Source organism: Vicia villosa, linkage group LG5 (assembly GCF_029867415.1).
Source record: "Vicia villosa cultivar HV-30 ecotype Madison, WI linkage group LG5, Vvil1.0, whole genome shotgun sequence".
In the NCBI taxonomy this organism is placed as follows: domain Eukaryota; kingdom Viridiplantae; phylum Streptophyta; class Magnoliopsida; order Fabales; family Fabaceae; genus Vicia; species Vicia villosa.
Window position 1 is genome coordinate 137,375,220 of NC_081184.1, and position 16,125 is coordinate 137,391,344.

General features: G+C 30.6%; 1 protein-coding gene across 1 annotated transcript; it reads left to right on the forward strand.

The window, feature by feature from the left end:
* Positions 1–1,840: 1,840 nt before the first annotated feature.
* Positions 1,841–4,021, forward strand: LOC131607484 (GTP-binding protein At2g22870). Its single transcript, XM_058879488.1, has 4 exons — positions 1,841–2,415; positions 2,517–2,586; positions 3,098–3,260; positions 3,349–4,021. Exons 1-4 carry the CDS (start codon positions 1,953–1,955, stop codon positions 3,556–3,558), a joined length of 906 nt encoding a protein of 301 aa, XP_058735471.1. The 5' UTR covers positions 1,841–1,952; the 3' UTR covers positions 3,559–4,021.
* The last annotated feature ends 12,104 nt before the right edge of the window (positions 4,022–16,125 follow it).

Genomic DNA, 16,125 nt, shown 5'->3' on the forward strand with positions numbered 1-16,125 from the left:
AGAGAGTATCTAGAAACTTATTGTAAGAATATATCACAAAGATATACAAAACCAATCATTGTGTAAGCTGTCTGTAAGCTATACCATTCAGAAGTGTAAGTCTGGTGAGGCTAAGAATACATAGAAGAAATAGTTATTGTAAGAAGATTCAATAAAGGATAATCTCACAAGGTGTGGGGACTGGACTAACCAAGTTGGTGAACCAGGATAAGTTTTCTTGTGTTCTTCTTTTATAACTGTTTACTTAAATTATTTCACTACTATATTTGATCACACACAATAACACTCATTACTTAACATAAACCTTTAAATTATTACTTATCATCTTTACTTCTTTAAGCTAAATTTTAATACTTAAACAAATTTAAAAAGGACACAATCCAACCCCCCATTGTTGTGTCTTACATTTTTCCATCACAATGAACATATGGGAATGAAGAAAAAATGCCGATCTAACAACACGCATATTCGTAATGACAAACAAATTTGGTCAAATTATGCAGTACATGTCGTTAACCCGGACACAATCGAAAAAGTTGTTTGAATATTAGGTCTAACTCCGCAACATAATTTTTATATGTCACTCTTAATATGTAATTTATTTGTTATAACCATGAAATTTCATTTTAAATTCAACTTTCATTTCATATTCCTAACAACATTTGGGTACAACATAATAAAGACAATCACACATAAAACAACAACACCAAAAACAAATAAAACAACTAAACACATCAACACATCTAGGAGATTATCAAGACAATATCAGCTGGTCCATGCATCATCATAATGACATCATTGTCAATTTTAACAGGATTCCAGAAACGAATTTCTCTATTTTGGTTGAACACCGTAACAAGCCTATCAATTTTTCTAATATGTTCACCATCAATAATTTCTCTGTATAATCAACGGACCAAGCTTCTCTGAAAATGCTCGAAGGTCTTAGTGCTCCAAAGTCATATCTTCATTAGAGGCTTTGTTGGCGAAAGTTAAACACTTCTTTTGATAATTAGAAACCATGGAAGCATTCATGAAGACATTTTTAAAAGTGAAATGAGAAGATGTCTGGTAAATAGTGGAGATGGGTGATGTCCTTATAAAAAAAGAAAAACAACTAAGTAGCCATATTACATGACGCATGCACCTAATGCTATAGTGCATGCGCCATACCGCATGGCATGACATCAGTTTTCCATCATTTAAGGTGGGATAAACAATTCCCTACACTTTTGCTTATAGAAAAAAAATCTAACTAGTTTCTTACTTAAAAAAAGTTTCTTAACATTCCATTAAGACAACTCTGCTAATAGTTTTGTACTAAGCGAGTTTGAATCAACAACTTAATTTTGGTCTTTAAGCTATGTTCAAATTGATGGAATGCGACGAAATGGAGCAGAATGGAATGAGATAGTGTTATGTTCCATTGCTTAAATTGATAAAAAGAGGATGAAACGGAACACAACATGATGGAATGCATTCAATCCTATTCCATTAATCCTTCAATTTTTTTTTTCTATTTAATTTGAGGTGTATGCAATGAAATGAACTGATTTATTCAATTCCGTTCTATCAAATTATAAAAAGATACACAAACAATAAAGTGAAATATATGTTTCATTATGCTCTGCTTCACTTTATTCTATCATGTTCCATTCCACACTGTTCTACAGTATTTCATCGATCTAAACATAGCGTTAGACTATAAAATATTTTTTTTTCTCAAAGATTCAAAATAATTATCGTATTAACATTAGTAAAATTTATTTCATAATAAATGTCATTTTTATGTGTGAAAAATCTCAAACTAAGTGACTAATACTGTAATAAATAAAACCGTGGTTACTCATAATCTTTCCGGTTTTCCTTTTTGGCCACCATTACGCCACCGGATAACAGAACATTGCTAAAAGTCTAAAACCCTACTGGTACTCCACTCCCCCTCATCCAGTATGACAATGGTGCTAAGAAGAGGAGCGACGATGACCCTCACCTTCCTATTCCAAACTCCTCCTCCTTCTCTTTATCTCTCCCACACTTCTCTCTCCATTCCCACAACAACCGTCACCCCTTCTCGTCTCTCTCTCCGACACTCTTCAATTCCCGCTTCCAAAACCCTAACCCCCTCTCTCCCCCCTCCCGAGAAACCCCTCTTATTCATCCCACCAGGAGTCGAACCCACCGAAATCAACGACTCCATGATTCTCCCCTTCTCCAACATCGTCGTCGGACCCTACGCCGGCGATTCTCGAATCAAGGATGTCCAATTCGTTAAGAGTAGTCCCCGCGCCAAAGATTGCCCTAAAGATACCCGACCGGAGTTCGCTATTCTCGGTCGTTCTAATGTTGGTAAATCTTCTCTCATCAATTCTCTTGTTCGTAAGAAAGAACTTGCTCTCACCTCTAAGAAACCAGGTTTTTATCCTTTTCTATTTTGCTTAAAGTTTTAAAATTCATTGGCTGATTTTAGGTTTTGTGTGTTATGTAATGTAATTCATTTTTGGTATTTGTTGCAGGGAAGACACAGCTTATTAATCACTTCTTGGTCAACAAAAGCTGGTACCTTGTGGATTTACCTGGTTATGGGTGAGTCAATCATGCTCACGAACATTTTCATATCATAATTGTTTTGGGCCAATGGCTTATTTCAACTTATCAAATGACAGAAGCACTTCTGAGACTTTTTTGTGAGAGTTTGTTAAAACAGTTTATGACATTTATTAAGTTGTTTTCAGTTTGTCTTCACAACAGCTTAGGATTTATATGAAAATAATTTGACTTTATTTTATCTTTTCTTATAGAAATCACTTATACATAAACACCGATGTAGTAAACACTTATGTTGTAAGTGCATTATTCCTAACTCAATTGAATTGAGGACAAATCAATAATTCAACCAGTTTAGTGGCAGTGTTGTGTGCTTACTAGTATTCTTAATTGGTAGGCCTCATCAGTGATTTCTTCAATGATGTTCTTTTTCTGTGTTTTTCTTAGATTAGAGAGTATTTAAGGTCAATGATTGGAGGTGTAATTGTTAGCCATTTGTCATGGGTAAAACTGTTTCTCATCATGCATTCTTTATTGTATGTGTATGCAGCTTTGCTAAAGCATCTGAATCGGCTAAAACAGACTGGTCCTCGTTTACAAAAGGTTACTTTTTAAACAGAAATACTCTAGTGTCTGTCTTGCTTCTCATCGATGCAAGTGTTCCGCCTCAAAGGATTGACTTCGATTGTGCGAATTGGCTTGGACGCAACAATGTATAATGTTTTTTGTGTTTAGTCCGTGATGTAATGTTGTTAGGTACTGAATTAAGTCTGAATTATTTTATAATTTTGTGGATTGCAGATACCAATTACCTTTGTTTTCACAAAATGTGATAAAATGAAGGCGGCGAAGGGAAAGCGGCCTGATGAAAACATAAAAGAATTTCAAGAGATAATTAAACAAAACTACAAACAACATCCCCCGTGGATTATGACCAGCGGCGTCACTGGATTAGGCAGAGATGAGCTTCTCTTGCATGTATCTCAGCTAAGAAACTACTGGGATCAATAAGAGAGCAGCTTAAAACTAAGCAGGATGTGAATATCTGTAAGAGAATTCCATGCAGGAGTAAAGTTGAAATTACCAAAGATACAATCACATAGAAGAGTCATGTGAAAAAAGGATATGGGTTGATTTGTATTTCAGCTGAATCGTTGTTCGACTCTGACCACAACCTGATATATATGGTATCTAAATCTTACACGTGGACTTTTAAATACTGAAATTTACATGCTGTCATGTTGTTGTTGTCCGCATACGGGAGTAATACAGCATAAGAAATATCATATGCCTTCAACAGTGAATTTTATAATTTAATCTGTTTTGATTCTAGAGTACATATTTCTGCATAGCATTCCCTGGCTTTTGTTTGCTGGACGAGAAGGAAACCTGTGCAATACTTGGACATTATTGATGTTTTGTTGTATTTAATAGTTTACCACCATTATTGATAAGACCACTTTTTGTTGCTTAACACCGCAATTGTATGTATATGTTGGCTGAGTGTATAATACTTAGGCACACACCTATATTCATAAACAGCTTATAATGGGCGTTTGGGAGTACTAAATAAAATCCATGCCCTTTTTTTTAAATTGGAACTTAGCACCGTTGTAGCTTGAGATAATCTTCTGTTTATTACCATACATTTTCGACATTTGATAGTTCAGTTCAATGTATAAATTTCTGCATGACTAACCTAGAAAGACCAGTTCAATGTAGCATACATTTCTGCATGACTAACCTAGAAAGATTAAAACGTGTTAACTTTCAGCTCTGCTTCATAGATGCAAATGACTTCATTCCTCCATTGGGAATTGGTTTTCTTATTAATTATGGATGGATTGGAACATGCCCGCCGTAAGGGTATTGATTGAAGTTCAAGACAGCATGCTGATACAATACACACAATGGTGGTGAGCGAAGAGATGAGATCCTCAAGTGTGTTAAATTTTGGCCACAGTAGCATTGACATTACTTCAGTGAGCTCTGAGTTGATGAATTTTTTGTACCCAGGATTTGAGTTCGATGTGAGAAGAAATGGCATTCAAATCTTTGTGGTAGTGGTTCACATAGGATAATCTTCAATAAGTAGTTTAATACCATATGGTTGGGTTGCATCTGGAACTGGCGAACCTCTGAGAAAAAAACAAAATGAAATAATTAAATATGTTATTCACTCTGTGCATAGGATTTTGATAAAGGAAACAGTCTGGTTCTTTGAACTGGTTGGCATTCCTCGTGCCTTAGTCTTTAATGCATATATTTTTTACTGTTAAAAAAAAAAGAAACAGTGTTATTTACCTTATAAGGAATTGATTGCCAGACTTTAAACTACTAAATCTTACTAGCAACAACAGTTCACCTGTCTTGTGATATTTAGTAAATAGAGAACGTCTATAAGCGTAGAAAACGTTCGGACAAAGATTGACTAACTTTGAGTTATGGTGATTTTGCTATCTTTCTCTCTATCTCTCTCTTGACCTTCCTTCCCTGTCATCTAAAAACTTATTTAAATTGCTCAAATAATAATCATATATCTTCAAATTACTACGAACCGGTTACAGATATGGTGAGAGATTGATTATCGAGGTGGAAGAACAAACAGTTATCAATTGGTGGTCGTGTGGTCATTATAAAATCAATTTTGTCAGCTCTTCCGATCTATTTTTCTCTCCTTTTTCAAGGTTTTGGCATGTACTTTCTCTAAACTTAAATCGATGTTCAAACAGTTTTATGGGGAGAGAATGAGGAAGAGAGAAATAAATTGGATGAAATGGGATATGGTGTGTAGTTCTGCTGACGAGGGGGGTTGGGCATTAAGAATTTGCTTTGCTAGAAAGATGGAAGTGGAAGTTAAAAAATGAAAAAAGTGGTTTGTGGTACATGACTCTAGTTAATAGATACGGGGAGAAAGAAGGGGTTATTAGTAAAAACACAAGAGAAGCCTCTGTTTGGTGGTAGGAGATTTGCCAAGCAGAAGTAAAAAGTTATGCCAACTCAAATGATTATTCAGTAAGAGAGGTGTATAAGAGCTTAATGACAGCCGACCAACCCTCGTCTAATCATTCATGGACGATGGTTTGGAATAAGGGGATACCGTTAAAAGTGTTTTGTATGATATGGAGAATGCTCAAAAATAGAATCCCGAAAACAGATAATTTAGTTAGGAGGGGGTATTAGATCAAGGTCAGGCTAGGTGCATCAAAGGGTGCGGGAGCGAGGAGTCGGTCTCACACATATTTTTTAAGTGTCCAATATTTGCAGGTGTTTTGAGTGCTATTTGCAAGAGGTTAGAAGTGAAGGAAACTCTTCACAATGAGGAGTGGCAGCATTTGGAACATTTTGAGAATTTGTTGGACAACGATAGATCTCGAACTTTGAAAATATTAGTAATCTGGTGTGCTGGCGTCTAGAGCATTTGGAAGCACAAAAATTATATCATTTTTCGTAATAAGGAAATTCATTCCGAGAAAATTATAGAAGAGGCGAAAATTTCAGTGTGGAAATGACTCATAATAAAAGCAAATCTGATTTCGGACGATATAGCTATGTGGTGCTCGAATCCCTTAGCTTGTTTAGGCATCCGGTGACTAAAATTTCTGTTTGTCTCTGCGCTGGCTTATCAGGGGAATTTTCACCCAAATCGGTCAAGGGGTTGTTCAAACGAGTTTTTGGTTTGATAATTAGAGATTAAGTGGTGGGCATGGAGGGGAAGTGATTCTAGTTTCCAGCATAATTAATAGCATATCTAGAAAAGGTAGTCGAGTTTCTCCGTAGTGGATATTCTTTCAACATTTATAGGAATAGTTTTTTCGGGATATCATAGTTGGGTGTAGCGAGATCTGCTTCGACTGCTGCATGAATTTATCTAGATTAGGCTTCGAAGTCACTATGTTTTAGAGCTTTAGTGTCCTGCACTTTTCAGGTTTTCTTTTTGTTTGCTTGGGATCGGTTTACACATGTTGGTACTTGCTGAAAATCTGGTCAGAGCAGAGCGAAATTGTGTTGTTGTTCAGGAGGTGCAATTAGTCTTCAAGCCTTTGGGAGATAATCTTCAGACAATAGGAAATTTTGGAGCAATACTTCATGTTCCAATGGTCTAAGTAGTCTAACAAGCATTCTACTTAGTATCAGTATAGTGGTGACATTCATAGTCTCGTAAGAATGTTTAACTTACCTTTTTAATCTCTTAACCAATGCTCATGGAGCACTCATTAGCATTTTTCTAAAAAAAATATAATTCGAGACAATTTAATGAAAAAAATTTATTGTTTGGATAAAAGGTGTGAAAAATAACTAAAATAATAAAAATTTTATGTATTTAATCCAAGTTAAATTTAATGATTTCAAAATCACATTTAAAATTGAAGAATTTAAATTTTGTCCCACACCTTATAGATTGTGAATGTCAGATATAATATGATTATTATTTTAAATTTTGCAAATTAGTTTCATATTTTAGAAATTTTGCAAATTGATTATTAAATTTTTTGAAAAATTGATACTCCCTCCGTCCTAAAATATAAGAGAAAAAAAATGCATTTTTCTTGTCCCAACATATAAGAGAAAAAAATTATATTTCATTTCTTTCAAGTAGGGGTGGAAATGAGCTAGGCTAGGCTAGGCTTTATAAGGCCTGGGCCTGGCTTACGATAAATTTGAAAGGTCTGTGGCCTATGATAGACTCTCTTTTTTGGCCTAGCCAAGCCTTTTTAAGAGTCTGGCCTGGCTTGCAAACCTATTTAAAAGCCTATTTTTCATTATGGTTTTTAATTAATCCATATTATTCAATAAACCTTATAAGTCGTCTTATATATGCATATATAGGCCGACCTATTTAGCCTTTGTTATAATATATGTGCATATATATGCTTGTCTATTTAGCTTTTTTTCTATTAAGCATGCAAATATAAGCCGATCTATTTAGCCTATTTTTAATATACATGTAAATATAGGCCGACCTATAAGGCTTCATAGGCTTTTTTAATAGCCTAAGTCTGACCTATTTTATTAAATAGGTTTTTAAAAAAGCCTAAGTCCGACCTTTTTGTTAAATAAGTCTGGCCTGACCTGACCTTATATAGGCTAGGCCATAAGCCCCTGTAGGTCGGCCTGGCCTATTCCCACCCCTACTTTCAAGGCAAAATTAAATGTAAATTGCATTTAACTTACATTCTCTCTCATCGTTTCTATAACCAACAACCAATTAGAATATTTTTTACATTTTTCAAAACACTTTATTTCAAGATAACCATAAGTCAAATGATTTTGTTTTTATTTTTCTTAATAAGCGTGATTTTGTTTTTTCTCTTATAATTTGGGACGGAGGGAGTACTTATTTTTCAAATTTTAAAATTTATAAGAATGACTTCAAATATTTAACAATAATTAATTTTAATATTCTATCAAAATAAAAGAATTTGAAAATAAATGAATTTCAATTAATCATTTAAATTGTTTATAATTTTAAATATCTTATTTTAATTACATCATTCAAACAAACTCTAAATTTTTTTAATTTTATTTTCATAAAATACACTTATTGTAAATAAATTTTAAGATGAAAAAACTTTAAAATTATAATCAAAGGCATGCATCAAGAGATGGCCTGACCTCCACGGGCATGGATAAGCAGGATAGCCGTGAAGGTATCTACCACCAAATGTCGCCCTCGGACAAAGATACGCGGACGCAGTGTTTTAAAAACCGGACCGGTCATCGAACTGGTGAGGGTACTGGGTCACTGGTTTATCGGTCGAACCACTGGGTCACTGGTCGAACCGCACGACCAAACCGGATTAAACCGGATAACTCGGTTAAATAGACCTGTCATTATATAGGTATAAAACCGGTCGAACCGGATGATTCAGTCTCTAAAAAAATATAACTAGCTTTTAAATTTTTTAAAAATATCATATCATAAATTCACAATTTCATAACTTAAATTCAAATTTTAAACAAAGGTATCACACATAATAAAATAGTAAAAATTTACAAAGTCTAATTACAACATAATCTAATTGAATAGTTTATAACAAAATAACTCCAATGTGTACCAAATTTAATTCAAAATAGGATCCTCCTAAAAAGAAAATCAAATAAAATTCAATATGTTTATGCTATTTAAGAAAATTTATTCGCAAAGATAACAAATCTATCATATAAGAAAAGTCTACCATTTCCTCATCTCTTAGCTATGCCACATCAGACTCTCTTCTCACAAAATTCCACATCATTCCTTTCCCATTGTAGGATTGAACTTTAAACCTCCAACCTCTCATGATCTCGCAGTTACAAATTATTTACTTTCTCTGGCCATTCACATTCACAACTACTTACAGCACTAATGACCTCATATAATGCTTCTGCCTTCCAAGCCTCTTCTGCCTTCCAAGCCCTCCACCTTCCACGTTCCAAAACACTTTTATCATTACTATATATATTTCACAGTATCTATCATATTCATCAAACCTAATCGTGGTAAATTTTGATTTATACTATTTTTGCAATTACAGCCATTCCCACGACTATTCATGTGGAAAATTTTGATTTATACTATTTTTGCAATTACAGCCATTCCCACACTATTCATGGACAAACCGAAATTTAACATTTTTTTCTTTCTTTTCTTGATAGAAAATATCTTTCATGTTATTTGCAGGTTGAATTTGTAGTGTATCATTCTGAAGTACTAATTGGCGTTTCATGTTATATGCAGGTTGAATTTGTAATGTATCATTCTGAAGTACCAATTGGCGTCACTCCATAGTATATGATTCGTTTTTTACATGGGTTGTTTCCAATCCCTATTTTCTATTTTTTTTTAGTAACAATTTAAATATTGTCCTAATATGTGTTTTGGATTTTTTTCTGGTGCAGACAGTAGAGCATCGTCTATACGATTCGTTTGAAATAAATATTCTTCTTTGACTGTCCCGAAAGTTTGAGCTGTAGAAGTAGAAATCAAGTTGGCTGGTGTCAATATACAATGGAGAATCTGCTTGAAATTACTGGGTTATGCTTGCGCAAGTTTTGTCAAAAATGTAGATATTATACTATGTAAATAACATGATATTTTATATTAATTCATAGAATGAACTTTAATTTTTTATATTTTAAGTGCAAATATTAATAAATAAATCTTAATTGATTGATTTTATGTTTGAGTGATATTTATATTAAATCTTAGTAATTATAGAAATTGTAGATATTATAATATGTAAATAAGATAATATTTTATATTAATTCATAGAACTAAAGAATATTTTAGTTAGGTCAAATTAAGAAATTAAGGTTATCAATATATACAAAGTTAGTTTTATAAAATATTATTGATATTCATTTATTATAAGGTCGAACAAAACAAAAAATAAAGATAAAATATTGCAAATTAAAAATGTATACATAATTTTGAAATTTATAAGAAAATAGAATCAAAGAGTAAAGAAAAAAACATTATATTTGTTTAGGTAAATAAATAGTTTTAAAATGAAAAGACATAAATCATTTACCTATAAAAAAAATTAAATATCATAATCATTTTACTTGATTGCAACTTTAATTTTTGATTTATTATTTTTAATTTTTTGATTTAATGTGATTACAATTTTTAACTTCTTATCCATAATAATCCAAGCATTATGGTCGAATTGAACGTGATTTTAAAGAATGGTTTGTTGAAATAATGAAGCAGCACACCTATTTTCTTGATATAGAAATAATTGGTATATTATTGCAAATTTTAATAAATAAATTTAATTGATTAATTGATTTTATATTTGAGTGATATTTATATTAAATCTTAATAGCTATAAAAATTATAGATATTATAATATATAAATAACATAATATTGTATATTAATTCATATAACTAAAGAATATTTTAGTTAGGTCAAATTAAAACAATTAAGTTTATCAATATATATATATATATATATATATATATATATATATAATTTATAAAGTTAGTTTTATAAAATATTATTGATATTTATTTATTCTAAGGTCGAACAAAAAATAAATAAATATAGAATATAATAAAATATTACAAATTCAAAACATATACATAATTTTGAAATGTATAAGAAAATAGAATCAAAGAATAAAGAAAAAAACAGTATATTTTTTTAGGTAAATAAAGAGTTTAGAATGAAAAGACATAAATCATTTACTTATAAAAAAGTTAAATATCATAATTATCTTTAGTAATCATTGATCGATTGATTGCAACTTTTAATTTATGATTTAATGCATGTGATTGCAACTTTTGATTTCTAATTCTTTTAATAATTAGCATATGTATATTTAAATTATTAGATTTGAGAAAATATTGTACTTTTATATCTTACAAAATTATATTGTTTTTACAATATTGTATGATTTACCTAAAAATAATATAATTTTGAGTAAATATTGTACTTTTGTATGATTTACCTAAAATTATCTAACTTTGTAAGATATAAAAGTCTTTTTAATGACCCATACCTTAAAATCAGTACGTTGGGAATAATTTAATTGATATAGAATCAATACATTAAAATCATATCCATTACTTACCAATATCTTAATTGGTATAAAATAAATACGTTACAAATATATTTAGTACTCCAATCATATTGATGTTGTATCACCAAAAATTGAGTGAATCATATTATCATTAAAAATTAATAAATATAATTTATCTCACTTGATTTCCTTCAAAATTATTTAATAGAAACTTTCCAAAATAATGAATTTATCAACATAATTTTGAAACCAAATTTCATATGGTTAGAAGATTTTTAACCTCTCATTTAACAAAAGGATAAATATTATTAGATACATATTTTAATAAAATGTTTTAGGCATATCATTGCTTTTATATATTGTATGGAGTTTTTTGATAAAAAATTCATAGATATTATTATAAAAATAAAGTATATTTTCAAAATATTTAAAATACAACATGTGCCATCGTCATTCTCTGTATAGAAAAACTAACTACTATTTTCTATTTTCACTTTAATAAGATTTCTTACTAATACTACTAAATTATTTAAAATATAAAATATGAAAATTATATATATATATATATATATATATATATATATATATGTATAAATGAAATTTTTTAGAGATTATTAAATAAAATAAATATATTAGATCTATTGACTTTTTTTAACAAAAATATTTAAAAATAACTATGGGTGTTAATAAGCATAAGTAATCGAATGAAACATAAGTATTGTATGAATAAATAGTAATAGAATGAAACATAAGTAATGTATGAATAAGTAGTAATAGAATGAAACCTAAGTAATATATGAATAAATAATATCAAAATTGTATGATATTTTTTATTAATCATACAATTTGTTTGTCATTTATAAAATTTAAAATTTAATTGAACAAGTTCATCAATAATCAATATATATATTTATCTATATATAATATAATATAATTGAAATATTACCATTAAAACTTTAATGGGTCAATTCTATCCAAATACAAAATAATATATTACAGATACACACGGGTAATTATATGGTACGCACATATGGTACTGATATTAACACATTTAATTAAATGTAATAACGAGAATAAATTTACAATTGATTTAAATAGTTGGCTTAATTGCAACTTTGGTTCCCCTATTTTGTTTTTTTCTCGATTTTAGTCCCCCATTTTTAAAACCACGATTTTGGTCCCCTTTTTGAGTTTTCTAATGAAAAAGAGACAGGAATATGGACTAATTTTGCAGAAAAAAACAAAATAGAGGGACGAAAATTGCACAGAAAACTTAAAAAAGGGACTAAAATAGTGATTTTTAAAATAGAGGGATCAAAATCAAGAAAAAGACAAAATAGGAGGATTAAAGTTGCAATTAAGCCTAAATAGTTTTATAAATAATTCCAAAACAAAAATATTTATATATAGGAATAATTAACTATTGATTCAAATATTTTATATATGGAATAATATATTTGATTTGTAAATTGAGTTTAATCAATTATATTAAATATTTATTATTAATTGTATTATATAATTTGATAGAATATTTCTTCATTATAATTTGTCAATTTAAGATTTTTGTTATTATAAAAAAATTTAATTATCATCAAATATTTTTAAACAATGTTAAAATTAATTTATTTTTGTTTCAAAAATATCATCAAAATATTGAATATTAATAGAAACATGAAGTTACTGATAAAAAAATTGAATATTAACGGGAACATGTAGTTATTAATCAAAATATTGAATATTAATAGAATTTTTTTAATATTAATGGGTACATGAAGTTACTAATCAAAATATTGAATATTAAAGATAATATTAAATTACTGATCAAAATATTAAATGTATTGAATATTAACGGAAACATGAAGTTACTGATAAAAAAAGGCATGTTAACGAGAGCATAAAGTTACTGATCAAAATATTGAATATTAACGAGAACACGAAGTTATTGATCAAACTATTGAATATTAACGGGAAAACAAAGTTATTGATCAAACTATATTGAATATTAACGGGAACATGAAGTTATTAATCAAAATATTGAATATTAACGAGAACATGAAGTTAGTAATCAAAATATTGAATATTAACGTGAGTATTAAATTACAGAGCAAAGTATATAATATTAACGGGAACATGGAGTTACTGCTAAAAATATTGAATAATAACGGAAACATGGCGTTATTAATCAAACTATTGAATATTAACAGAAACAAATTTGAAACATTAACAGAAACACGAAGTTAGTGATCAAAATAATGAATATTAATGGGAACTTGAAGTTATTGATCAAAATATTGAATTTTAACGGGAACATGAAGTTACTGAACAAAATATTGAATATCAACGAGAACACGAAGTTACTGATCAAAATATTAAATATTAAGGGGAACATGAAGTTACTGGTCAAAATATTGAATATTAATGGGAAATGAAGTTTATTGATCAAAATATTGAATATTAGTGGGAACACGGAGTTACTGATCAAAATATTGAATATTAACGGGAGCACGGAGTTACTGATTAAAATATTAAATATTAATTGGAGCACAAAGTTAATGATCAAAATTTTGAATATTATCAAAAACATTAAGTTACTATCCAAATTTTAAAAATTAACAGGAACAAATTTTGAATATTAACGGGAACACAAAGTTACTAATCAAAATAATAAATGTTGACGGGAACACGGAGTTATTGACAAAATATTGAATATTAACAGAAACATTAAGTTACTGATAATTTTTTTGAATATTAACGGAAACGAATTTGAAATATTAACGGGAACACGAACTTATTGATCAAAATAATGAATATTAACGGGAACAAGGAGTTACTGATCAAAATAATGAATATTAACAAGAACATGAAGTTACTGATCAAAATTTTGAAAATTAACGGGAAGAAATTTGAAATATTAACGGGAATACGAAGTTACTTATCAAAATAATGAATATTAACGGGAACATGAAGTAACTGGTCAAAGTATTTTTCTATTAATTATGCATTTTGAATGAATCATTATTATAAATGGAGTTTGTAGTGGTTTCTCATTGGCCTACAAGACAGAGCTGATAGTTTGAGATTGGGTTGATAGTTTGTAGTTATAATTGAGCCAAAATAATTAATTTTCTCCTTAGCTAGCAAAAAATAATCGATTCTCCTTAGCTGATAGTTTGAGATTGGGCTTATAGTTATCACTAATTGAATTATATAATTTGATTGAATATTTCTTCATTATAATTCGTGAATTTGCGATTTTAAAATTTTTCCTTCATTATAATTTGTTAAATAAAATATTACTATTTTTATAACTTTTTCAATTTTACCCAAAACTTAATCTTTTACTAATATCTTTTATTTTTCTCAATCACAATGCGCGAAAACGACGGGTACCCGTGCGAACGCACGGGTAAGACACTAGTAAACAATAAAGTTTTTAATTTGTCACTAACGAAAAAAACTATGTGAGAATGCTATTTAAGTAATACACTACTAAATATATTAAAAAAAAAGTTAAAAAAAAAGTTTAAAAGAAATGTTAAAAAAAAAGTTAAATTTTTTTTTATTTTTAAAAAGTTAAAAAAAACAAAAAAAAGCAATTAAACCGCCGGTTCCCACCGGTTTGATGGCATACCCGATCCGACTATTGAACTAGACCGGTTACCTGGCCGGTTCCCAATTCGACCGGTCCGACCGGCCAGTCCGGTCCAATTTTTAAAACACTGCGCGGACGAGATCCTCGAGAGATAGGTACATCTGTCGGGAACCTAAAGAGAAGGACCCCGTCCATGGCACCAAAGACATATATCCCCGTAAAGCAACGTTGAACGATAGACTTCTTCATTGGGGCATCCCCCAACTGCACCGTTGGCCAAAGAGCAAGTAAAAAACAAAAAGTGAAGTAGAATATTCTTCCCTTCTAACATTCTCGGAGAGTTAAGTATCGCATAAACTTTTATGCAATTTCAATAAATTGATCTGCTAACTATGAGATGTTGCAAACACAAGGGGTCTTATAGCCCTCTGCTGGATGGTGCAAGCCGCTCTTTTAAAGAAGATCCCACGCTCGCTGAACACGCTTCAAGCGTAACTGACGTACCCCTATTAAGAAATAGAAACTCCAATAGCGTAGGCTACAGAGATGTCCGCCCTAAACCAAGTCAAACTAGGGGAAAAGGACAAGAATATTACCTTTGGACAGCGAAAGTTCCTAGTGATGCTGAAAAATGACACTAACTTTTCCTAATCAGATCTAGTATCAACGAAACTCCGACTGAGACTATAGAGTTTAACGAACATGCAAGACATTATTAGTGTACACAGGACGAACAAGTCTATAAGAATAGACACGATGAGCAAGTCTTGATGCAACAAGGATTCACCAATCGGACCAAAGTGTGAAAATTAGCAACCCACACACTGAGACAGACAACCATCAAGAAGAAATAAAATATATCAAGCACAAAATATAAGTACAGACATTGGGCATACAGGTAAATATAGATAAATACTATCATTGTTACAAAGGCATGAAAGTCTAGATATCCTTACAAGAAAGGAGAAAAAGGAAAATTAGGCTTCCTTGCTCTAAGACGTTGCATCTTGGTTATCCACCAAGGCTCTATCCCGAACAGCCTTGAAAGGATCCAATTCCATGCTAGGGATAAGGATGTTTGAGAAGAATTATTTAGTCTAGTTGAAGACCCATACACATTTTTCAAATTCTACTAAAGAGACTCCCAAACTCCCTCCTTCAGATCAGCCACCTAGCTATCATGAAGCCTCTGGTCTTCAACACGAGACTCCTTCTCTTTTTAAAGAGCTTTACGAGGCTCCTAAGCACAAGGGTTCGCCTCCTTAACAACATCGTATATTTCCTGGCGGAGCTTCCTCTCTGATTCAAAGAAAGACTCCAACCCAATAATTTAGGCTACCAAGATGGAGAGAGAGCCATGGATCTTTACATCCTTATGGAAGCCTCAACCCAACCAAATTTCTCTGAGACAATAGTTGTCTCCTCCTGAAACTTAGACCACTTATGCTTTATATCCTCACATTTCCACTTCCAAATAT